This window comes from Geotrypetes seraphini, chromosome 8 (genome assembly GCF_902459505.1).
Source record: "Geotrypetes seraphini chromosome 8, aGeoSer1.1, whole genome shotgun sequence".
In the NCBI taxonomy this organism is placed as follows: domain Eukaryota; kingdom Metazoa; phylum Chordata; class Amphibia; order Gymnophiona; family Dermophiidae; genus Geotrypetes; species Geotrypetes seraphini.
Window position 1 is genome coordinate 9,254,935 of NC_047091.1, and position 26,240 is coordinate 9,281,174.

The 26,240-nt window shown below is 44.4% G+C and overlaps 2 protein-coding genes across 8 annotated transcripts in view; one reads left to right on the forward strand and one right to left on the reverse strand.

The window, feature by feature from the left end:
• SRSF4 (serine and arginine rich splicing factor 4) overlaps window positions 1-13,121 on the reverse strand; it is a 32,518-nt gene extending 19,397 nt beyond the window's left edge. The window contains exons 1-4 of one of the 2 annotated variants that reach the window (XM_033955605.1): window positions 12,863-13,121; window positions 2,541-2,686; window positions 1,449-1,561; window positions 671-885 (exon numbers count right to left, since the gene is read on the reverse strand). In XM_033955605.1, the coding sequence (XP_033811496.1) occupies window positions 671-885; window positions 1,449-1,561; window positions 2,541-2,686; window positions 12,863-12,969 (581 nt within the window). In that variant the 5' untranslated portion in view covers window positions 12,970-13,121. Of the gene's footprint in view, window positions 1-670; window positions 886-1,448; window positions 1,562-1,905; window positions 2,395-2,540; window positions 2,687-12,862 lie in introns of those variants that run through there. The other variant, XM_033955606.1, reaches the window with a different exon arrangement.
• A 28-nt stretch (window positions 13,122-13,149) lies between these two features.
• TMEM244 (transmembrane protein 244) overlaps window positions 13,150-26,240 on the forward strand; it is a 47,768-nt gene continuing 34,677 nt past the window's right edge. For 2 of the 6 annotated variants that reach the window (XM_033955613.1, XM_033955614.1), the window contains exon 1: window positions 24,651-24,818. In XM_033955613.1, the coding sequence (XP_033811504.1) occupies window positions 24,783-24,818 (36 nt within the window). In that variant the 5' untranslated portion in view covers window positions 24,651-24,782. Of the gene's footprint in view, window positions 13,348-16,279; window positions 16,623-17,065; window positions 17,195-21,638; window positions 21,725-23,286; window positions 23,443-24,644; window positions 24,819-26,240 lie in introns of those variants that run through there. The other 4 variants (XM_033955615.1, XM_033955616.1, XM_033955617.1 and 1 more) reach the window with 4 other exon arrangements.

The following is a 26,240-nucleotide window of genomic DNA, read 5'->3' on the forward strand; positions in this document are numbered from 1 at the left end:
GAGATAGGCCGTGCACACCGCTGGCACTTTTTAAACCCTGGCTGGGGGGGCATGAAAGTAAAAACGGCTTCTGCCAAATCGAAGGCCGAGACCTCGATGGTGGCAGCAGGCCCCGCCGGGGCAAAACCGACGAAAGAAAAGAAAAAAGAAAGTAATAATTTTTTTTTTTTTTTTAACAAGAAATAATAAAAGAAAAAAAAGGAAATACAATTTCCTAACAGATTTCGCGAGCGGGAAGGCGTCAGGAAAAAATCTTTTCAACAGCCGTTGAAAAGTGCGACTTCTTAGCTCCGCGGAAACTAAGAAACTGGGGACCGCGCGCCTCCGTCGGGCGGGAAGGGGCCTGCTAGAACTTTCCAAGTTCTTAGAGTGCAATCACTCTAAAATTGTCCGTACCGGGGCTCCGTCGGTGCCGTCACCCATCAGTCAAGAATATGCTGCCTGCTTGTCCTGGGATAAGAGTGCTGTACACAGGAGCATGCTCAGTGATGAGGTATGAGAGGGAGGGGGAAAAGCCTCTGAAGTTTTGAGGCTTCCTATAGATCCTGGTGGGTGGAGGGAAATAACCCACTGGTCCTGGAATAAAGTGGGACTGTACAAGATTAAGTCGTTATAAATTTTAAAAACAAATAAACACTGAATACGCAAGTAATATTTCTTTAAAAATTACCTTGAATGACTTTGACTTCTAGAATAAGAACGTCGTCGTCTAGATCCAGGCCTATCTTCCACAAGCCGAATCTTTCTACCATTCACTTCAGTCCCATCCAGCTTATCAAGAGCTCTTTTCATGTCAGAGTAAGATTTGAACTCTATTACTCCTTCATTTTTTCTCCCTTTGTGTGCATCTGCGTATGTGACTTCTCCTGCTTGACGCATGTAATCCTTTACAAAAAAATATTGATATTCATTGACAGTTTTTATTTTAAATTGTTTTCAAGGTATGAACATTTGTAGATTTCTAGGAGTCACAGATAATAGATTGGGAATGATGTACAAGTTTGGTGGAAGGAAGCTATTGGTAGGTTCTTGGCTTGCAATATTACACTTGGAGGTGGACGTTTTAAATGCCACCCTGAAAATCTTTAGTACCAGCTACCTATACTTTTCAATATTTGATGATTTCTTTAAAGAAATCTATTTATTTAAACACATTATTTGTATACTCTGTTCTATAATTGTAAACTGTTCCGATTGGCCCTTTTTAACAAACATATACTAAACCATATTGTAAAGGCTCAGATACACACCTAAATCAATACAATTAAAACAATATTGAGGGAATACCACCAAACCTGCAGCTTTATTATAAACCAAGGCACTAATCCCTCACATCTCAAGATCAAGGATTTACATGACCTAGCAGAAGGAGCTCATCATTTATCTTATACAGTGCATATAGGCACGCCCCAAACTATTATTTCCAAATAAGAAACAAGTTTTCAAACCTTCAAATCTTGCCAGCTGCATCGGGTTGACAGATTTTCCACAACCAATCTATACTCAGTACGAGTAGGTGGTCCATACTTATCTCGTCCACTTCTTCTGTAACCATATCCACCTTGAAACGGTGACAAGTGGATACGCACACTTCAGTAAGGGAACAGCAAGTAACATAGCTTTATTCTATGCCAGATAACTTATACTCCCCAAATTTCAACTCATAAAGTACAGTATATTACATAATTCATCCCATTCCCTTTATACTAACTACAAGCTCAGTTTAAAAGAAATTAAATTATAGCAATAAAAATAAAATACAACAGTAACTGGTATTCTAAAATATATTAATGAGGAGATACATTCATTACATTTATATTTAACTTAACATGCATGATTATTTTTAAATTACTAAACTATTTAATATATTTAAATATCACTAAACCAGTTACTATTATTACTTACGGCGATTAAAGGTTTTCTGAATAACTGTCATGAAAAAAGATTTTCAGGCACCTATTTCAGCTTAATCTCATCTGTCTCTAACCCTTGGGATCCTCACCACCCAGGTCTAATGGGAAAAGGTAGCGGTCGTCACATGGCTTTCTTTTTGGTCAGCCAAGGGCCACAAAGGTCAAAGAGCCACTCATGGAAAGGTAACCCAAGGTCAGCAAATGGAACAGGCAGTCAGTCATCTTAGCCTCAAAGGACTCTTTCAATTAAAACATTGAGGACTTTGTTAAATCTATGTTAAAAAAGACATTACATTGCAAACAACCATTTATATACTTCACAAATTAAACTAACTGATATAAGAAATTTAGCTAATTCAAGTTTAGTCAAACAAATCTTGTTTTATACAATTGTATTAAGTTGATGTAATATTCAAATCAATATTTCAGCAAATTACAAAAAATTGATTAAATGTATTCTTTTTTTAAAATACGCATTTTAAACATACAGATATATATATATACACACACATATATATATATATATATATATATATATATATATATATATATATATAAACTTAGGTGTATATGAATATACTACTATAAAAAAAACCCAACGAACACACAAATGCCTGATATGCTTACTGCGTCCAGAAGAGCTGTAAGTGCCATCACGGCGAGGGCCTCTGGCGTGTTCTACGATTACTCGTTCACCACAAAGGTCTTTACCATTGAGTTCATAAACTGCATCATCTGCATCACGCAGATCATCAAATTCAACAAAGCCATACCTAAAAAACAGAGAGAACAGATACTTAAGAAATAAACTAGGTTTCTATGAGCTGCTTTTCCTTTCATCTTATCCCCTCAAGATTTTCTGATTTACTTTCCTAATGGATATTATGCAAAATAGGTTGAAAATGTTTGTGTAGGGGCAAAGCAACACTAGAAATGTTTTTTTATTGAAAATAAATAGGCACTACAACAATCCAATGATAACAGGTACAAATGAAAACATACAGATAAGCCAGTCAAAAGGGTAAAGACAATTTTCAATATAACCCCCCCCTTCCCTCCCCACTATCCCAATAACTAACAAAAGATTAGATTTCTTACCTCTGCTAATCTTTCTTATAAATTTCCTCTTTAGGCTGAACGGTAGGGTTATCAATCCCTTCCAGCCCGAGGAGACCTGCGACGGTAAAGGGACAGAGACCGAAATAGAAGCGATGGCGGGAACTGCCCGCCTGCTCTCCAGTATCCCAGAGAGAGAACATAGAGACATGCTGGAATCCAGAAGATGGGAAGACCCCATCTGCTGAGCTGGATTCTGATTTGAAGAGACAGGCATGGCCTTTTTAACCAGAAAAGCCCGATACATCATATTCACAAATTCCGGGGGAAAGAAGTCACCTGCGGCAAGGGCCTCTCTGCGCGCATCTAATTTAAGAGTGCTTAGATGATTTATGAGACTTTCCCCCGGAGCTGCAATTGTGTTTCGCTGAAGGCCTTCCGCACCCTTTTTAGGGGCACCGGATGCGCCAAGCTCGTCTCCGGTAGAAGTGGAAGCAAGGGAGGCCTCTCCGGAGGAGGGAAGCGCAGAATCCGCGCACACCTCGTCCCCCTTGCAAACTGCTGCGCATGTGATACGTGGCTGCGAATCCGCCAGCCATCCGCCGTATTTAAGGCATGAATCCTTGCCATCCTGTCCTAAGAAGGTCATCTGAAAAGTTTGGAGCAAAAACGGAGCTCCTGAGCATAAAAAATATACTTTTAAAAGTTTTAAAGAAAATCCAAGAAGCCACTGTAGGTGCTGATTTTGCCCTAAAATGGCCAGGGAAAAACACAAAGAATCTGGGAAAATGGTGATTTTGCAATTTTACAGGATGGGGTGGGGGGCTAGGGCATGTAGGGAAACCACCCAAAAACCCCTTTCTGGACCCCTCAAAATCACCAATCCAGTATGCACACAGATACTCACAGTGGCATATGCTGCATAGAAAAGCGTTGGCATTTTGCTGTTTCTGGCATCAGTTAAATTTGAACGAGAACTTTAAAGATAAGTCTCTATTAAATTATTTATTCAAGCTTAATAGCTGGATGTTTATAAATTACTAGTCTTTAAGCCTGTTACATTAACGGGTGCTAGAATAGACGTGTCTGTCTGTCTGTGTTTCTTTATCTCTCTCTCCTTGGCCGCTGTTTGTGTCCCTCTGTCTCTCACCCCCCCCCCCCCGAGCAAAGCTGTCTGCCCCCAGCACACACCTCTCCCCCCCAAAGCAGCCCCCTTTCCCTCTCCCTGTCTCTCCTTGGCCCTCTTCAGTCTTCCCCCCAGAGCAAAGCTGTTTGCCCTAAGCACACCCCTCCCCCCAAAGCAGCCCCCTTTCCCTCTCCCTATCTCTCCATGGCCCTTTCTGTCTTCCCCCCCCAAAGCAAAACTGTCTGTTGTCAACACACCTCCCACCCAAAGCAGCCCCCTTTCCCTATCTCTCCATGGCCCCTTCTGTCTCCCCCCAGCACACCCCTCCCCCAAAGCAGCCCCCTTTCCCTCTCCCTGTCTCTCCATGGCCCCTTCTGTCTTCCCCCCAGAGCAAAACTGTCTGTCCCCAGCACACCTCCCCCCAAAGCAGCACCCTTTCCCTCTCCCTATCTCTTCATGGCCCCTACTGTCTCCCCTCAGCACACCCCTCCCCCCAAAGCATCCCCCTTTCCCTCTCCCTCTGGCCCCCTGTATTGATCCCCCTGCTTACCCTCCCTCCATCCCGGCGTCTTCTGGCCTGCTCCTCTTCAAAGCAGGCCGCGATCGTGGCCAGCCCTGCGAACCTCGCAGGCCGCTCCTCAACCCGGAAGCACACTCCCCCCTTACGTGTCAGAGGGAACGTGCCACCGAGGCCGAAAAGCGGCCCGCGAGCCCCGCCAAAGCCGGCTACAATCGCAGGCTGCCCCGAAGAGGAGGATCAGCGGCGGCGGCAGCAGCGGTGAGCGAGGGCGGGAGGTGTGCTCGAGCTTGCTTCGGGTTGGTGAGTGAGGGCGGGAGGAGGGGAGTGGCCAGAGTGATCCCTGCCTCCGCGTTCTAAAATGGAACGCGGCCACGGATCAGAAATCACAGCGGCAGGGATCACGAAGTTTCAAGAGCGCACGCGCGCTCTAGGGTTTTATAATATAGGATAAAAATAATAGTTACTTAGTGGTATATGAGCCTATGAAGAAGCAATAGTGGCAAAAAGCCCCATAAATTGATATCTTGTGTATCTGGGATGCCACTTCTGACGGCTCTATAAACACTATCTGAGAACTGTTTGGAAGTCAGCAAAAGTATTTTACTGTAAAACTTTGTGAAGAATATTTTCAATATAAAATGGAATGATTTGCATAATTTTGGTATAATATCAAATCTCAAAATGTTCTCAGCTGGTTTAAGGCACATGTCCAATAAGCTTTAAGCTTACTATAGCTAGGGGAGGGCACCTACACACAGGGCTCAGTCAGAGACTTCACTGTGGAGCAATTAGGGAATTGGTGAAAGATAGAAGGGGAAAGAAGTCTTTGGACACCGACTAGCCTGCCTACTTCGTAGGGCTTTAAACTAGGTAAGTTGGGGGAGGGCACCCATTCCCGTACTGACGCAAGTAACCAACCTAGCGAGGTAAGTTGCCAATCCATTTTTAAGTCCGGGGTAAGTACACACTGCATTTCTGAGTCAGAGGTAAGTACACACATTGCAAACAGTACTATAGGAGTCCAATTAGCTCAAGCAGGAATATCTACACAGAGACATAGCAAACATAAGGTATGGAGGGCTATGTACGTTAATGCCCACAGTTTGGGCAATAAGATCCTGGAATTAGAGACGGAAATGAGAAACACCGACCTAGATGTGGTGGCGATATCCGAGACTTGGTTCACAGACTCCCATGGGTGGGATATGGCTATACCGGGATACAACTTACTTCGTCGAGACAGAGAGGGCAAAATGGGAGGTGGGGTAGCACTATACACTAAAGAGGACATCCAAGTTACCAAAATCGCAGATGTCAAGTACACCGGGGAAGGACAAATGGCTGTATCTTCACGTAGTATACAGACCTCCTAGACAACAGGAGGACATGGATATAGAATTAGTCGAAGACATAGAGAATATCACTTTGCGTGGAGACACAGTATTGTTAGGAGACTTCAATATGCCTGATGTGGATTGGAACAAACTTTCCAGTACTCTCACACACACACACAAAAAAGAAGCAATTTCCAAAAGTTATTCAAGAAAATTGTCCAGTCTCCACTACTACGTATAGAGAAATTAGGTTCTTACCTGCTAATTTACTTTCTTTAGCAACTCTCCAGACCAGCATAGGTTAATCTTACAAGCGGGTTATATCTCATCATGGTGGAGACTGAGACAAAACTTTGGAACTGTACATATCATGTGACCCCTCCCTAATTACTTCAGTCTGCCGAATAGCCAAGCAGAACTATATACAGAAAATAAACAGGACTCCGAACAGGAGTATCAACAAATAAAAAAAAGGAACGTTGTTGGATAATGCAACTTTAGGAACAAATGCAAATTCAAATTGCAAAGGTCAACACAGCTCGCCAGCTAAACCACAGCCGCTGTTCTTAATCTCCCCAGCCCTACAAAAATACTAGAACCCGCAGAAAAAACAAAATCTGCACGTGCAACACCCACAAGAACAACATGACAAGATACAGGGTGGGGTCCGATGCCGGCCTGGAGAGGCTAAAAGAAAGTAAATTAGCAGGTAAAAACCTAATTTCTCCTTCTTTAGCAACTCTCCAGACCGGCATAGGTTAATCTTACAAGAGGGACGTACCAAAGCAGTCCCCATCATGGGTGGGACCCCCAAAGGGCCGACACCAGAACACACTCACCGAACACCGCAACCCGATGCATCTGAACAACCACACAGTAGTGTCTGGCAAAGGAATACAAGGAAGATCAAACAGCAGCGTTACAAATATCCACTGGAGGCACCAGCGAAGACTCAGTCCAAGAAGCGGCCTGACCTCGAGTGGAATGAGCCTTGAGAAATTACGGAACAGGCTTTTTTTTTTCCGAAGATGGTAAGCAGAAGCAATAGTCTCCTTGATCCAGCATGCAATGGGAGCCTTGGAATCGCCATCCCCCTTCCAAGAACCCACTATAAGTGGCAAAAAGATGATCTGCTTTTCTGATCTCCTGGGTCCTCCAAACGTAGGCCCGAAGGACCTGACTAACATCCCAATTTACGCAACTATTTCTGCTCAGAAGAACCCTCTCGACTACCTAGCACCAGGAGGACCACTAACTGAGTGACATGAAAAGGAGAAACTACCTTTGGCAGAAAGGAACAGGATTTAACACAACCCGCTCCCTAGAAAAACTCCAGAAAGGGAGACCTACGAGAGCCTGCAGCTCCAAAACACATCTATCAGAAGTAATAACCACCAAGAAGACTGCCTTAAGAGTAAGGTCCTTCAACAAGCAGCCACCCAAAGGCTCAAACGGGGGGGACACACCAGCCCGGGCAGAACCACATTCAAATCTCAAGAGGGAACAGACAGTCGCATGTGAGGACTGAGCAACTTGGCCGCCGCAAGAAGCGAACATCAGGAATGGCAGTCAGACACTGACCTTGTAATAACCCACGAAAGGCTGACAGGGCTGCAAGTTGAACCCGGAGAGAAGACCAAGCCAAGCCCCTGTCCAGGTCATCCTGCGAGATCTCTAAGATGTTAGGCAGGGAAGCCCGAGAAGAGACCACTCCTCGTGCCTCACACCACTCCTCAAATATACGCCAAACCTGCACATAAGCCCGAGAAGTGGAAAGTCTGTGGGACCCCAAGAGATTAGAGATCACTTTATCTGAATACCCCTTTTTACCTAGGCATCCCTTTTCAAGAGCCAAACCGTAAGACAAAAAAGGGAGCTGGATTAAACAGGGGAATGGGGCCCTGAGTCAGAAGATCGGGCGAAAGAGGCAGAGGAGCGGGGCCAATCTGGAGCCACCAGAACCACCAGGTCCGGGTGATGAACAATGCGGCCATGGAGGGAACACATACAACAGCCCCTCCGTCGGCCATGGTTGAACCAGAGCATCCAAGCCCTTGGCCTAACCGTCTCTGCGACGACTGAAGAAGCGGGGTGTTTTGGAATTGACACTCGTGGCCATCAGGTCCATGAGGGGCTGATCCCAAGATTGCACCATCATCTGAAAGGCCACGTGGCTTAGACACCATTCTCCAGGATCTAGCACGTGATGACTGAGGAAATCCGCTTGAACATTCTCCACTCTGGATATGTGGGAGGCCGAGATGTCCTGAAGATAAGACTCTGCCCAAACCATGAGCAGAGCCGCCTCCTGCGTCACCTGAGTGCTCTTAGTGCCCCCCTGACAATTGACATAGGCCATCACCATTGCATTGTCCAACAGAACCCAGACTGATGTGCCCATCAACAAGGAGCGGAAGGCTAACAGCGTCATACAGACAGCTTAGGTCTCCAGAACATTGATCGACCAGGATGCCTCCTACGTGGACCAGGTGCCCTGAGCCGAGTGACCTAGACAATGAGCTCCCCAACCGAGACTGGCATCCGTGAGAAACACCGTCTCACTGTGGCTGATCCAGACTCGTCTCTTGAACAAGATGGGAGGTATGGAGCCACCAACGAAGACTGCAGCACGCCAAGCCCCTCAGAGGAACAGAGAGATCTGGATTGTGCCTCTTGGGTGACCACCTCTGAAGCGAAGCATACTGGAGAGGATGCATGTGGGCCCGAGCCCACTTCACTATATCTAGGAAAGCCGCCATTGACCCCAAGACTTGGAGGAAATCCTGCGCCCGAGGACACCAGGACGCCATAACAGGCAAATCTGAGATTGTAATTTGCTTACCTGGACCTCTGGGAGGAAGACCTTCCCCAAGAAGGTATCGAACAGAACCCCCAAGGTACTCCAGGCGCTGAAATGGGGCCAACCGACTCCTGGAAAGGTTGACCACCCAGCCCAGTGACTGCAGAAACTTCACCACCTGAGCCGTGATCCGGGTGCTCTAGTGAGACAAATTTGCCCGAATCAACCGGTCATCCGGGTATGGATGCACCAGAATGCCCTCTATCTGCAAGGCAGCCGCGACGACCACCATAACCTTGGTGAAAGTCCATGGAGCCGTGGCCAGACCAAAAGGAAGCGCACAGAGCTGATAGTGCTGACCCAAGATCGCAAAGCGAAGGAAGCACTGATAGGATGCCCGAATTGGAACATGCAAGCAGGCCTCCAACAGGGCAAGAGAGATTAAATAATCTCCTGGCTGAACAGCCAGAATCACAGATTGCAGTGTTTCCCTGCAAAAAGACAGAACTCTGAGAGCCCCGTTGACTCTCTTCAAAACTAAGATGGGCTGAAAGGACCTTTGTAATTTGAGCACCACAAAGTAAATCGAGTAACTGACGGTGCCACAATCTTGAGGGGGGAACCAGAACAGTTTAGAGATCTAGTAATTTTTGAAGGGTCTGGAAAAAAATCTGCTTTTTCCACACTGCCTGACAAGGAGAAGCTAGAAAATGATCTGGGCCAACTGGGAGTGGGCCAACTGTAGAGCAGAAACTGTGCCGAATCACCTCCCGCCAAGCACCCACCAGAACCAGAGGGGACACAGACATAGAGTCATTGGGCAGGACGGACAGTGGGGGAACTGGCAGAGGGATTCCTAACCCCCTCGACGGGCCCCCTGACAGGATTGCATGCGCTTAAAGAAACGACCCCAGGCAAAATCAGAGGTTGGGTAGGGAACAGTCCCACGCTTAGTGCGGTACCTGCAGAAATATCACAGACGCCCCTGAGCAGTGCCACCTCGAATAGCTTGGCAAACACGGTCTTCATGCAGGCAGAGCACTTTACAGTCCGTCAGAGTTTGAACTAACTTGTCCAAAACCTCTGTAAACAACAAGCACCCTTGAAAAAGAAAATTTAGTGAGTTTAGTGTTAGGTACCGCATCCGTAGACTAAGCCCAAAGCCAGAAAGTTCGATGCGCAGCCATGGATTTAGCAGATGTCTGCAAGAAATCAGAGGACATCTGAGAGGAAAGAGGCAGTGATCTCAATCTTCGTCACCTCCTGACCATCAGATTCGGCCCGAGTCACCAGTCCCGCAGAAATAGCTGCCTGGACCCCCAAGGCAGATATATCAAAATTCAGTTTAAGAATGGTCTTCAACTTACGCTCCTCAGAGTTCCGTAAAGCAGAACTGCCCTCGATGGGCACAGTATGCTGCATAGCCATAGCTGAGACCACCGCGACCACTGGCAACTTTAAGGTAGCCCTGTCCCCCACTGGGACGGGATACAAACAAGCCAAGGAGCGCACAAACTGAAAAGACGCCTCCGGCAAAGTGCACTGCGCCAGGATAATATCCAGAAAAACTGGATGTATCGGACAAGAGCGGGAAGCAGAGGGCTAAACCTTACACTTCACACTCAAGAGTCTCAGGCAGCGTTTCCTCAAAGCGCAATGCCGATTAGATCTGCTGAAAGCTTGACCCTCTGAAAAAGGCGTACCACGAATGCCTCCTCGTTGGTAAACAGAAAAAATCTAAGTCTACAGTACCAGCAGCTATCCCCTCGAGAGGATCCTGGAGGTCTCCCCAAGGGTCCAGGATCTCATGCATTAGATAAAACTCTCCTCAGACAAGTCCTCGTCCGAGGCCATACGTGGGCACCTAGACGAGGGAGGTGAGGGGATGCAAAAAGAATTAAGGGGTTCAAACAGCAGGGGGCACGGAGGGAACAAATCCCCCCGACACCCCTGGGACACAAGCAGGACCCCCGGTCGCTAAAATATGCTTTACACAAAGCAAAAATAAAATGAGGGGGAAACATCCCCCCCGGCGGCCTCATGGTACTCCTTGCCTCAGCAGGGGACCCAGCTGAAACCTGTCCCTGTTATGTCAAAATAGAGAGTAGGCACCTTAGATGGAGAGGCTATTTGAGGAAAAAAACGGCAAAAAACACGCCAAAAATAACCCCGCCAGGGCCTGTAGCGGCTGAGAAGGCTGAATTGTCTCAGCTACTAAAGCAGGCAAACGCCGGCATCAGCTGAAAGAAAAAACAGCTGATAAGAAATCCTAAGCCGCATCGTCGGCAGCTAAGGATATCTCTCCATGGGTGGTAGGGGAAGACCGGGCTTCCCTGCAAACCGCTGCCAGCTCATGAGGCACTAGCAGTGGGGAGCTGTGTACGCCGCCACCCGCTGCTGAGGTTCCTCCACTGCACCGGCCCGAATAGCTGTTTTCAGGCCGGTCGCAAGTGCCTTGCGTCTGGACCAAATTGTTCAACTCTTCCCCTAAGAAGTACTCAATTGGTCCATATCCGACCTAGCTAGAAGAAAAGTGCCAGTTAGTTGAAAAATACAGCAATTTACAGCATATTTAAAAGGAAAGCAACCTTTCAGACTGGCACTGCCTCAGGATTTTTTTTTCCATAGAACAAACTCCACTTGGCTCTCTAAACAGTATGCCTTACCACCAGGGGGTAAGGCTTACTGTTGAGGCACCTCTAGGAAAATGTTGAGGAGGTGGAGGGACCCAGCTTGCGACCCGCCGGGTTTGACACCCCCGAGGTTGGACGGACCCCTAAACAGGGTCCACCAGCAACAAAAAGGGACAAAAAGTCCTAAACAAATTCCAACAGCCGTACCAAGGGAGATGGGTTCAGCTCACCACACCTGCTGGAGACTGACAGAAGACTCCAAAGTTTTGTCTCTGTCTCCACCTGCTGGTCATGATGAAGATATAACCCGCTTGTAAGATTAACCAATGCTGGTCCGGAGAATTGCTAAAGAATAATGTCTATAGCGCTACTAGGCATACTCAGCGCTGTATATTAAACATAGAACAGATGGTCCCTGCTCAAAAGAACTTACAATCTAGTTATGATAGACAAACTGGACAAAAAGGTACATCTATACACAGTGATCAGATGGGGAATTACAGAGGGAATGCAAGACAGATGGGTTAGAAATTGAAAGCAGCTTCAAAGAAGTGAGCTTTGAGCATGGATTTGAATACTGCAAGAAATAGAGCTTGACATACTGAGTCGGACAGTTTGTTCCAGGCAAACGGTGCAGCAAAGTAGAAGGGACAGAGTCTGGAGTTGGCCTCAGAGGAGAAGAGTAAAGATAACAGAAACTTACCCGATGAGCAGAGCTCCCGGGGAGGAGTATAGGGGAGTCTCACCCAGGTAAAAGCATGCACCAATTATTCTTTTGAGGTATCACTTCAATGCTCCAACCTTCTAGTTTTGCTTAATGGTTGAGCTTCCATCTCAAACCCAGGAGCAGATTGAGGACAATTGGGTAATTCCAAGTCAACTGGTCCAATCTCAAAGCGTGTCCCCCACTCAACATCTCCCATGGATACAAAATAGTGGCCCAAAATAAAGGGGCCCCTAACTCTGGACCTAGTTGAGCCAATGCCCCCCAAAACTTTAGATATCTTAATTAGAGGTCTCAACATAGCCCCTCAAAAAAGATCATCTATTTCCGAGATGGTAAGGTGGGGAGCTCTGAACCACTTTACATGAAAATGACCCCCCAAAAGGAGCGCAGCGGCACCACGTCTCCATCTCGAGACAGCAAGACCATGCTACAACAATTTGGCCAATACATTTCTTAACGATTATTAACAAGTGCATTGGACCGGGTAATACCCCCGTTGAACAAAGTTAAAAAAAAACCCCACTGGCTCCTTGCAGGCCGCCGCCGCCGCCTCCTCCTCCCTCGCCACAGCGTCTGCGCAGGCGCACCCCGGCCGCGGGCCTACACCGCCCCGCCAACGGCCGCTGACAGTTGACAAGACGTCTCTTTCCAGCGTGAGCTCAGGCAGAGGCCGCGGCCGGCGGCCCGGCCTTGGCGGTGCGCGCAAGGCCGACGAAGAGCGCGCGCGGGCGCGCGCGCCACCCTCCTCCGTACCCGTTTTTCAGGTCCACCTCCAGAATCTTGCCGTAACCCTTGAAAAACCTCTCGATGTCCCGCTCCCGGGCTTGGAAGCTGAGGCGGCCGATGTAGACCCGCGGCATGATAGGGGAGGGGGGGTGGGGAGGACCGGCCGCCGTGTTGACGAGAGAAGCGCGCACCCTTCCCGCGCGACTCTGCTTGCTTGCTTGCTTTTTTTTTTTTTCCTTCCCCAAAATTTCTGGTAAAGGAGGGGGGGGGGAGGGGGATGTTAAAGGGGGGGGTTATTTCCCGAAGACTCTCGGTCGGCGGCTCGCTCGCGCAGTTACTGCGGCTCCAACGGCGCTAGCGGCACTGCAGTCTGCGTGATGACGTCAGGCGGCTGCGGCTGGGCCACGTGCGTCCTCCCGCTCGCTCCTGTGGACTCCGAGCGTTCAATTGTTGTCCTGGCAGGAAAATTGGAGACACCATGTAATGCTTATAGAAGGCGTAAAGTATCTCTTGTAAGTCGGCAGAACCTAAGATGGTTTCATTTGGGTTGGTTTTTTTTTTTTTTTTCCCCTTTTCTTTATTCTTATCCCCCTTGACAATGTAGGGATTAAGTGGTGCATGATTAAAGCGTAACCTGTAAATCGAAAAATAACGGGGGACGGTTGTAGATCACCTGGAGACCGGGATCGCAGGTCTCATTGGATCAGTTCACAGGCAGAAACGGTTGAAGAGCTTTCTTGATGCCTAACACATATGATGCTGTCTTTACGTTTTTGGGAAGATTCAATAAAATAGGCTTCAGGAGTATGAGTATACTCTGAGGTGCACAATCAGCAAATTATGTTTATGTTAGTGCTTTTTGACGTTCAGTAATACTGTATATATGCTTGCACTGTCATATAGTACTGTATATAGCTTTTGTTATTCCCTCCATGTTCTTGTTTATAAGGCTGGTGGAAGTACCTTTTGACTTTTAATTTTTTGAATTAATTATTGCATTTTCTATACCTGATTCTTGTTTACAGAAGTTATGACCTACATTAGATGCAATAAAATATAACTTTGTTGCAGTTTAGTAGCATTCCACTATCCAGACTACTGTACAATAAATATAATTACTGGGGTATATACATACGAGGGGGGTGCTGAAAAGTTCTCAGCCCAACAAAGAAGAGAATGATTTGGATATGGCTGGATATGATTTGGATAGTGATCTGTAACCTGTTGCTAAAATCGTCTGTAGTACCTGAAAATTAGAGGGTGGCCAATGTTACACCAATTTTTAAAAAGGGTTCCAGGGGAGTTCTGGTAATTAAAGACCGGTAAGCCTGACTTCTGTGTCAGGAAAAAATAGTGGAAACAATTATAAAAAAAAATTGAAACACGTGGACAAACATGATTTAATGAGACAAATGGGTACAGCCGAGGGAGATCTTGCCTCACCAATTTGCTTGACTTCTTTGAGGGTGTGAATATAAACATGTGGATAAAGGTGAGCCAGTTGATGTAGTGTATCTAGATTTTCAGAAAGCTTTTGATAAAGTTCCTTATGAGAGGCTCCTGAGAAAATTAAAGAGTCATGGGATAGGTGGCAAAGTTCAGTTGTGGATTAGGAATTGGTTATCAGAAAATAGAGGGTAGGGGCGCGAGACCAGGCAGGCAGAGAACAGAAGAGGAGCCAGCCGCGTCTGGCGTTCTCGGCGGGGACCAGGCAGCCAGCAACCCTTGTGCGCCGCTCTTAGTGAGTGAGGCACCAGAAGTTAAGAACTGGGGGGGGGGGGGGGGAAAGAGGAGGAGGAAGAGGGCCAGCAAGAAAGGGAGGTTGGCAACATTAAAATAAGTTAACAGGGTTAACAGTGCTTTGCTTATTCGCTGCATTAGATGCACCCTTATTTCCACCCACTTTTGGGGGGGAAAAAATGCATCTAATGGAGCGAAAAATACGGTAAGTACATTGTGGTGCTGCCTTGGGGGTTCCTTTTACTAAGCTGTGGCAAGTGCTAGCATTTATTCACATATTTACTGAGAGAAGCCCTGAGATGTCATGCTATAATGTGTGAATGCAAAATCGCTGTCTCTACTCTTAGAGCCTTAAATCATAATATTAGATATATCTTCACTCTACGTAAATATTACATTTAATTAAATTCTCTGTTCTTTATGCAAATCTTCATACTCTCTTAAGCAAAGACCTCAGAAACACTACTCCACCGCCCAATATATGATTTTTCTTAGCGGAGAGAATTGTGTTAGATCCTCATAGGTCTAGGTTGTTGAATTTCTCTTATTTCTTTATCGTTTCCTAAAATCAATACTTTACAGATTTAAAAGTATTGATTTTGGGAAAGACAGGACATATAGGGGTTGGGAGATTTCTTGCAGAGAGAATGATAGGATGGACATAGGTAATTATACAGTGAGTGGGGGTTAGGAGTTGAAAGCAGGCGTGAAAATGTTGGTTTGTAGCTTGGATTTGAATATTGCTAGAGATGGAGACTGATGTAATGATTCAGGCAGTCCTTTCCATGTATATGGTGCAGAAAGATAGAAGGGATAGAGTCTAGAATTGGCAGCAAAGGAGAAGGGTAAGGATAGGAGGGACTTTCCTGATGAACAGAGTTCATGGGCAGGAGCATAGTGGGAGACGTGTGGAGAAGCTGTTAATGTGAGAAACTGGAAATAAACCATTTTTCTCGACTGCAGGAAGTAATAGCCTTCATATGTGAGAAAGACCTTCATACGGCCACTTTTTCCATCACTTTTGTAAAAGGTGCCCTTAGCGCAGCCATTCACAATCCAGTCCTCGGGGCACATTTAATCCATCAAAAATTACAAAGACTAGGGGTTACTCGATGAAGTTACAGGGAAATACTTTAAAAAACAATTTTTTTTTTTCACTCGGAGAATACAGTAGTTAAGTTCTGGAACGTGTTGCCAGAGGATGTGGTAAGAACGTATAGCATAGCTGGTTTTAAGAAAGATTTGAACAAGTTCCTGGAGGAAAAGTCCATAGTCTGTTATTGAGAAAGACATGGGGGAAGCCACTGCTTGCCCTGGATTGGTAGCATGGAATATTGCCACTCCTTGGGTTTTGGCCGGGTACTAGTGACCTGGATTGGCCACCGTGAGAATGGGCTACTGGGCTTGATGGACAATTGGTTTAACCCAGTAAGGCTATTCTTATGTTCTTATCGGACTTTTAGGACATCCACAATCAGTATTTTAAAATCTTTCTCATACATATTGATTGTGGATCTCCTGAAAACCAGATGGACTAGGGTTGCTGCTTTAGTGTGTGTGCCATCCTCTGCCTGTCAAGAGCATTGCCCCTTTAAGAGCTTCCTCCCTGTCCCCTCGTGCAGGGCTCTAGCCTCTGAGGATCGGCGGCCATGTTATTTAACCGAACTGGCACGATTTTTATAAGTTTTAAAAGCGTCGGCAAGCCTCCGGCTTGGCACAGGAAGTCGCCCATTCGTGATGAAAGGACATTAGAAGACCTTTGGAACGACACCTAGCCTGTGGCGTAGGTCTTTTTCTCGGCGACGTCGTCGCGTCGCAAAAGACTTACGGAGAGCCTGCAGCAGCCGTGTTAAAAGGGCACGTCCACCATCCCGCACGGTGGTGGGACCCAGGACCAGGAAACCGTGCAACTGTTCTAGTTTTGTGCATGGTGTTAAAAAAAAAAAAAAATGCATCCCGTTTAATAGGACTCCGTTATTGGGAGGAATCAAACTGAATTCTACCTCTGATCGTTCAACATTTTCAGGAGACGTAGCACCAAATAACGGTGAAAAGAGAAATTTATCTTGTGTTTCAAGTTTATTTAAAAAAAACTTTATATACCGCCCAATCGGTTCAGTGTTTTTAATAGGACATCATTTATTGGTAGAGAATTGCACTGTTTTCCACTGAGAAAGTGTTTTCTGTCCAAGCTGATGGTACTATAATGGTGTTATTTATTGATTTATTTTCAATTATAAAGAGGATAGGTCTAACGATAAGCGAACGTTGAGGGGCCTTTTTACAGTTGCTAGGCTACAGCTAGAAACTGATTGGACGTTGCCAAACGTCCATCGCAAAAGGGGGCCAAGGCCTCTGCTGTTTACCAATCAGACTTCGGGTTAACTAATGGCTACAGTGAGCAACAGTTTTGATAGCCAATTAAAAATTACCCGGGTGTAAATTCCGGGGTATAAAAGTTGTTGCGGGCGGCGATATTGACAGTCTGCACCGGGAAGATGAGATGATTAGTTACTGAGAATTTGGCTTTCAGGAAGTGTCTTAAGGACTGGTAGCTTTGCTTTCGGGATGCTGCATTTTAATTCTATAGGTTTTATTTTTGGTCTCTGAAAATAACTGGTATGTTTGCTTATTTATTAGGATTATTATTTATTTATTAGGATTAGCATCTTAGAGTAAAAAAAACTTCACAATTATAATTATTGCTCTACGTATAAATAATAATTGTGACCATTTGTGATAATAGCCATAATGTATATAGCAAGTATGCATAAGAATATAAACATAAGAGTTGACATACTGGGATAAGATCAAAGGTCCATCAGCCCAATATGCTGTCTCCAACGGTAACAGGTCAAATGCGCGCAAGACAAAAGTGCGCGGACAAAACCGCCAAGACAAATGAGTGCAACAATAACAGCGCGCAAGACAAATGAGCGCAAGTATAACAGCGCACAAGACAATTGGGCGGAGGGACAACTCAGCACAACGACAATTGCGTGCGTCTCAAAATGGCGCATGATAAATGGGGTAGCCGATCACGCGCACATTCACCATGTTATCACTATGGTTACCTAGCCTCTTTGTGCTTTGAATATAAGTCACGTGAATGCATTGTCGTCACTATGGTTACGTTTCCTCTTTATATATGTGCTCACAACGGCCCGCCTTCCTTTCGCTGCCTGACTGTGTCCCAAAAGCGGCCAACCCAGATCACAAGTACCTGGCAAGATCCAAAAAGTAAAACAGATTTCCAGTGCAATAGGTGAGACGTTCTAGACCAGGGGTAAACAATTCTGGTCTTCGAGAGCCAAAGGCAGGTCAAGTTTTCAGGATATCCATAATGAATATATATGAAATGCATGCACTGCCTCCTTCAGATGCAAATCTATCTCATGCATATTTATTGTGCATATCTTGAAAACTTGACCTGCCTGTGGCTCTCCAGGACCAGAATTATCTACCCCTGTTCTAGACAGATAGGTGTGTCCCCATGGCCGTGTTTTTTGTTTGTTTATTTCTCACCTATCCTTATCCAGGGTGAGTTACATATTAACATACTTCTGCAGAAGGAATCCACTCCAGATTTTTTCTCTGTGCCTCTGCCTTCACTGTGCTCTATAACTCCACCTACAGATTTTCCTTCTGCTTGGAGCATTTCTTCAGCTTTGCCTGCGTTGAGAACATCTACTTCAGTCTGTAGCTGACAGGCCAATTCCAGTGGATACCTGTTAGCTAGCCTGCTTAGTTTTCTGTGGAGCATAGGGCTGTCCCTGAAGTTGTCTCACCTACTGTTAAGCATAGGGTTACCAGATTTTACGTCAATAAAATCAGGACCCCCTAGACCTGCCCCCCAGGTCAGCGCACGGTAGATCAGATGATCCTGTGCTGGAGGACCTGGTTTTGATTGTGAACTTATAGAAAAGCACACTGATGCCTACGCAGTCGCTGGAATATCTGGGCGTTCTCTTTGACATGGCTGTGTCTTCCAGAGGCGCACAGATTTCTTCCCTTCTTGAGCTGATGGCTCCTTTGGCATGGGACTATCTTCAGGTCCTGAGGTCCGACCGTGAGCAAGGGCACACATGCATTCTCTCCAGCATGTCTTACTCTCTTGCTGGGCTCTGCACAGGGATGTTTTACAGTCCTGTCTTCCCTGGATTCTGGAGGCTCGGGCCAGCATGGATTGGTGGTTTCTCCCGCATTCGCTTTTCAGGGGCATTCCACTGTAGATTGCCTCTTGGATCGTGGTGATGACAGATGCCAGCCTTCGGGACTGGGGAGCTCACTGCAATCATTGCCCATCCAGGGGAGCTATTCAGAGAAAATGGTCAATCAATGGAGCTGAGAGCCATTCAGCTGACTCTGATGCGATTGCAGAAGACTCTGGAGGACCAAGATGTCAGGGTCTTCTCGACAGCAGTAGCCTATGTCAGTCGCTAGGGAGGGATCAAGAGCACCCTTCTGGCTCAGGAAGCCTGCCTTCTATTTCTGTTGGCAGAACATCACCTTCAGGTGCTATCAGCAGCGCATGTGGCGGGAGTCAACAATGTTCAAGATGACTTTCTCAGCAGACAAACTCTGGATCCTGTGGGCGAGTAGGCCCTGTCTGCAACAGCATTCCAAGTCATAATGTGGCACTGGGTCCAGCCCCACGTTGACCTCATGGCTACAGCAAAGAACAAGAAAGCGGATTGTTTCTTCAGTTGAAGATTCGAGCTCAGAAGCGAGGATCTCAACGCTTTGGTGCACCTGGGGCCTCGGGAGATTCTCCTAAATGTCTTTCCTTCCTGGCCTATGATAGGCTGAGTTGTTCGGCGGAGCATAATCCATTCGAGATGTGTCATTCTGGTGGCTACAGATTGGCCTCGCAAACCGTGGTATGCAGATCAGATGTGTCTTTGCAAGGGTCGCGGCCTTTGGCTTATGCAGGGTCCGGTCTCCATGGAGGATATGAGTTGCTTTGCTCTTACAGCATGGCTCTTGAGCGTGCAGTCTCAGAACACCAAGGCTATTCTGCTATGGTTGTTGACACTCTTTTTAAGTCTAAGAAGTTGTCCACAGTTTCTGCTTACACTAAATCGTGGAAGGCTTTCCAACATTGGTGCACTCAGGACCAGGTGATTCTTGCCTGTATATGTTAGTTTTTTTCTGCAGGAGTATTTTCTGCGCTCCTTTGAGGTCTTTGTTGGTTGTTTGCAGTTGATGTTCTAATTCTTAAGCAGAACGCTTGTTGCTGAACTTGATTGCCATGAGTGTCTCTACTTCATGTTTATTTGGTGGCTCTTAGTGCTTGGGTAGGTGCTAAGGAGCCCAGTGAAGTACAGCAGAGGCACAAAGAAAAATCCAGAGTAGATTCCTTCTGCAGATGGCACGCAGCCTTGGGGACACCACTATCTGTATTGGTGGCAAGGCTTACAGCTAAGGCATCTCTACAAAATTTTAGGGAGGTGGAGGAAGTGGGGGAGGGACTCAACTCGCGACCCGTCGAGTGTGACACCCCCAAGGTCAGATGGACCCCCCCCAAACAGGGTCTCCCAAAGCTCAGTCCAGCACCAGATGGGGACAAGAAGGCCCTTTACAAATTCCAACAGACCTAACACTAAAGAGGGAAGACTGCAATAGCTTACCACACCTGCTGGAGACTGAGAGCAGACTGAGGTAGGATAGGGAAGCATAGCTATTTCTACTACAGCCAAAAGATTTTGTCTCAGTCTCCACCTGCTGGTCTTGATGAGCTATTACCCATCAGTGAAGCTGTACCGGTCTGGAGAGGTGATAAAGGATAGAACCTTTGACTAAAAAAGTTTATAGTTGTGCATTAAAATTAAATAAGAACTATGGGAATTATGGGGGGGGGGGGGGGGCGGGTGTTGTAAAAATGTCCATATGCTTCTGTCACTGGGGTGGAGATCTCTGCCTCCTGAATCAGTTTCCTGGTCCACAGCTCATTGTCTCAGAGAGAGATGCTCAAAACCTAGGACTCCTTTTACTAAGGTGCGCTAGCGTTTTTAGCGCACGCAGCAGATTAGCGTGCACTAACCCCGTGCTACGTGGCTAGAACTAACACCAGCTCAATGCTGGCGTTAGTAGCGCGCGCTATTCTGCGCGTTAATGCCCTAACGCAGCTTAGTAAAAGGAGCCCCTAATATTCGCACTAGAGGCGATTAACACTGGTGTTAGAGAGCGCAGAAGGCTCAAAGGGCTGTAGCACAGGAGACGATGTATGTGCCAAAAATTAGGGCAAATGGCATGCAAATATAGTCAAACGGATGTTAATGAGGTTATTTGCTATTCCATGCTCAGAGAACAACGCACAAAACAACGCACAAAACCTAATGTAAGCTCAGAGCAGGCATTAGGGTGTTGGAAGAAAGGAGTTCCCATGAGTCTGTCTTTAAAATCTGCCAATTTTTATTTAATTTAGAAGCAGAAGGAAGCCCATGCAAGCCCCTAAACACTGGCAGTGGCAGTGAGACAAATGTGTGCAAGTCAGAGCAAACCTGAAACTGACAGCATGCAAGGCTTAAATTTAAGCCTTTCAAGTGAAAAAAAAAACCAGAGCACACATTTAAAGGTGCAGAAAACAGGTGCTAATACGATATATGCTTCACCTTTTGGGTTTGCCTGGCATATGCACACAAGAGTCGAGCTTACCGTACAGCTTTTGTGTGCATGCACCAGGCACGTTCCTCCTCCTTAACTTCCCAATGCTCAACACTAACCGCGCATATAATTTGCATGCTATTAGCGTTGAGCATTTGCCGAACTATTGTCATGGTGTTTCCTGGCGCTGTTCCATTCAGCACCAGAGTTTTGCCCATCGGCCTATCGGTATGGTTGCCTCTTCTTCACCCCAGGTCAACTGAACAGCCCGATTCATCCTAATTTTCCCCGTGCATGTTTGAATTAACCCGGGGTGAAGTGGCAATGCCAGTTTCTGGTTAGGCTCACTGGCTTCCACCTGAATCTTTCAGGAGCTATTTTCACAGTGAAAAAATGCAGCACAGACTTCTTTCGTTCCTTTTTTTGACTGTCACTTCTTTTAAAAACTATCTTTCAGCAAAATTACAACCATTACAACTTCAGAGCCATCTTTACCATGTGTTTAGGGCAATGGGAAGTTCCCTAAACACCTGCATAAGCAGGGTGAGTACATTATTACTACATTATTATTCTACATTACTATTACTACCATTTCTCATTACTACTTATAGATTGAATTAGACCCTATAAATAATCATCCAACGGCTCAGTTATCAATAGTGCACATAAGCAATGTCACAGGAAGAGAAGAGAAATAGAGAACCAGACAGGTTTTATTCTTTTGTCCTAATAGTAGACTATTAAATATAGTTTTGGCATAGCAGCTAAATGGTTAATATTGTTAAAGATCTGTTTGCTAGTCCATGTATCTTATATAAGGGTAGACCAGATCATTAGCGCAGCAAACAGCGGAGACCAACCAATGTATATTCAAGAATTTTTATTTCAAAAACAACACGGTCCATGTTTCAGCCTAAAGGCCTGCCTCAGGGGTCCAACCATCTCTGAGACGTGATAAATAAAATAACCACGGTGAAACAGTCGCGTGCTGATAGGGTGCACAACTCCCATCACTAATCTTTGATTGTAAAACCGCCAGACCAGAGCATTGGGTCACATTGCTGGTTAGCAAAATAACATCAGTCTTCTCAAGCTGCAGGTCCAGTGAGACGTGTTTTCAGCGATACTCATCTGTTTCCCTAGCGATCAGGTTTTGTGCCTCATTTGCGAGTTTAAGCTTGGTTTGTCGAGCCATTCGTGTCATTCCACATTTGTAAACGGTTATGTATTCAATATATTGGAACCCTGAGGAAGGCGGGTTTTGCCCGAAACACGGCCCGTGTTGGGTCCTTTAGTAACAAATGTGGGCATTATAATTTTAACTGTATGAAAGAAGTGTCGGGAACATTGGATTTCCACAGTTTCGTTTGTTTGGATTGTCCTTTTTCTCCTGTGGAAATTTGGGGTAGTTATCAATGAGGTCAAATCACTAGGGGGTCCTTTTACTAAGGTACGCTAGCCGTTTTAGCGCGTGCTAAATGCTAACGCTTCCGTAGACTATAATGGACATGTTAGCGTGTAGCATTGCGCTAAAGCAGCAAGCACGCCTTAGTAAAAGCACCCCCCAGTATGTTAAAAATACAATTGAGCTAGAAATGAACTGTTAACTCTTTTTATTGAGTTTTAAAAATGTGAGCATAACAGTCAGAGAGAAAGAGCAACGTATCTGTATCAAAGTTAGCTTCTTAACATTTTATAAGAACAAATACAAACAATATGATTATTTAAAAAAAACAGCCATTGTGGAAATAATGTAAGAGCAAAACTGAAATTTATAGAATGGAAAAAAAAATGGAGAAATTCTGTTCCATATGGCTAACTTATTAAAAAAAAAAACTTGGGAAAATGAACATTTGATCTGACCTTATTTAGAAATCCTGTACTTACTGTAACTGTCCAACCCATAAGCATGATAACTTTTACTTCATGTGTGATAAGGAAGGGAAAAGTGAAAGGGGGGAGTCTGTTGGTAGGGAGGTTAACACCTGTTTGAATAATATCTCAGAGATTCCAGATGTTTTCATTGAGACATTGCTGCTCTTATGTTGAGAGCCTAGATATTAACAAATGCTTTTCTAAAGAGACCTGGTTTCAATTGCTTTCAGAAAGAATACGATCCAGGTGATGTAAGTCATTTGGAAGTGCATTCCAGAGTTTGTTAACTCGATTAAAAGTTATTCTTCGGAGACAAGCAGAGGAGATGCAGGCATCCTCGCTGGTGACGTCTTTTGGACACATCCTGTATGCTCTCCTCTAGCTAAGTAAGCTTTTTATCTCACTGGTTCTGCTTCAGTATTTGCTGGCAATCATTTTCACAGTTTTATTAGTCCTTACTTTAAAGGTAATCAATAATTGTCTGAATACTGAATACCAAGAGCTCTGAAACATATGTTCCCCTAATGGACAGTGTACATGCATTTCTTTTTTTAATTTTTAATTTATTCATTTTGAATTCTTACAACAAGTGAATTAAACATAATACAAACGATTGTCACATATCACTTGTATTTACAAACAAATAATCTTGTAATATAAAATAAATACCCCCTTTTTTATCAATATTCCTAATTCCATATGATATACATTTCCCACCCCACCCTCACATATCTTCCATCTATGTGCTATGATATCTGATCATTAGAATAATTAGTCAATGGTTCCCATATTTTTTTTAAATTATGAAGATTCCCTTGTTGTATCGCTAACATCTTTTCCATCTTATATATGTGACAAACTGAATTCCACCAAAATGTATAATTTAATTTAGTATAATCTTTCCAATTTTGAGTAATTTGTTGCATGGCGACCCCTGTCAATATTAATAATAATTTGTTATTATTTGCAGAAATCGGACTCTGAGTTCTCATTGCTGTACCAAATAATATAGTGTCATATGAGAGTCCTACATGGTTTTCTAATAATTTATTAATTTGGGGCCAAATTAGTTTCCAAAAAGCATTTATACAGGGACAAAAATAAATTAAATGATCTAACGTCCCAACTTCTAATCTACAATGCCAGCATCTATTGGATCTAGTGCTATCTATCTTTTGTAAACGCGTAGGGGTCCATAAAACTCGATGTAACAAAAACATCCACGTTTGACTCATAGTTGATGACTTTGTAGACCTTAATCTCCAGGACCAAAATCGTGGCCATTGAGATGCAGAAATTGTCTGCCCAATCTCAATACTCCAAATATCCCTAAGTCCAGTTTTCTTTTTTTTATTTAAAAATCCAAGTAACAATTTATACCATTTTGCAGCTTGGTGTCCCAAAAAAATCCGCCTGAAAACAGAGAACCTGTAAGCTATATTGAGTATTAAGACCCTTCCATTCAGGGAACCCTACCTGAATGGCCTGCTTCAATTGCATCCATTTAAAATATTGTGTTTTACATGCATTTCTGTAAAGTTATATATTGAGACTGAATATTACTCTGTGTGCTGTCTATGCTTCACAGATTTTCAAGGAAGTAAGAAGTTCTCTTGAGGCGTGCTGCCCTGGTGGTGTCCTATAGGAGCATCACCTAATCCCAAGCACATATACGGCAAGACACCTAGCTTCTGGCTTCCTTCATCTCTCTTATGAATGTGTGTCCATGGCTTTCAGAAAAGCCAAGGTGGCAGGCACTAAGGTAAGTTTTCCCGGTCTTTGCTTTCTTCCAATTGTAAGATCTTCATTGTCATTTTGCATACAGCCCGATCCAGCAGGGTACCACAGCTGCTCTCTCATCAGACTGCAGTCACATCGTGAAGGGATTCAAAAAGACTGCATTTGTCTTCAAAACATAGACTTGAAGTGAAAACAAAAACCATAATTATCCTAAATCAGCTAATTAAATGTGCCTTGTGCCTTCCAGCTACTCAATTTTGCCTGACTTTGTTGTTAGTGCTGAGATAGAGATACCCCCTATGTTTAATTGACAATGTGTTCCGCTTTCTTTAGCGACAATCCTGTTAATATGCGCTCAGCTAATAATCTGTTCCAGCGTCGAGAATTACTGGCATCTGCAAATTCTGTTTTGCTGTACATCAGAGGGAGATGAATAGTATAAATAACTCTACATACGATTTGAAATAGTTTGATCTAGTTAGTCAGCTGACAGATGTTGTGAGTATAAAGTTGACTTTGTCATTATAATAATAATAACAATTTTTTATATACCAAGTTTCCAAGTTTATTAGTTTTTAATATCCCGATCATAAAATGAATATCTGACCGGTTTACAATTATAAATAAAGAAAATTAAAAGAAAAAACAAAACATAATTTAATATAGAATAGAGAGAAATAAAAAGAGTGTAAAAAAAAGTAGATAGAGTGAACGAGTATGACATTTACAGACAAACTGGAAAGTGAGGAAAGATGGGAAGGTGGGAAAAAGTTACATAATTAAAGAAGAAGAAAGGATATAGAGGGGAAAGGGGATGACACATAAGGGGTAGGGGTGTAATAAATAAGATGGTGGACTGTTTCCCAAAAAAAAAATAAAAATAAAAATTTGAGATTAGGGTTTGTCGTATGCATCTTGAAAAAGAAAAGTTTTGAGATTGATTTTAAATTTTTGTAGTTGTAATTCATCACGAAGATATTGAGGAAGAGAGTTCCATAAGGTAGGTGCTGTTATTGCGAAATTAGTTTTTCTAGTGTAATAGGATTCTTTTAAGGATGGTATATATAGAAGTTTTTGATCAGTAGATCTTAAAGAGCGAGGTGAACTTTGGGGTATTAGTAATTTATCAAGAAATGAAGGTAAGTGAGAGTTTTTAATTTTGAAAGAGAGGAGAATAATTTTATAAGTTATACGGTAAGTGATAGGAAGCCAGTGAGCCTCTTTAAGAAGCGGAGTGACATGTTCGAATTTGCCTTTTTTATTTATTAATTTGATTGCTGTATGTTGTATGAGTTGTAAACGTCGAATTTCTTTTTGAGGTAGACCGTTAAGAAGAGAGTTACAATAGTCTAAATGTGAAATGACTAAGGAGTGGATTAGAATATTAATTGAGTCTGTATTTAAAATAGAACTGAGAGAGCGGATGATACGTAATTTGAAGAAA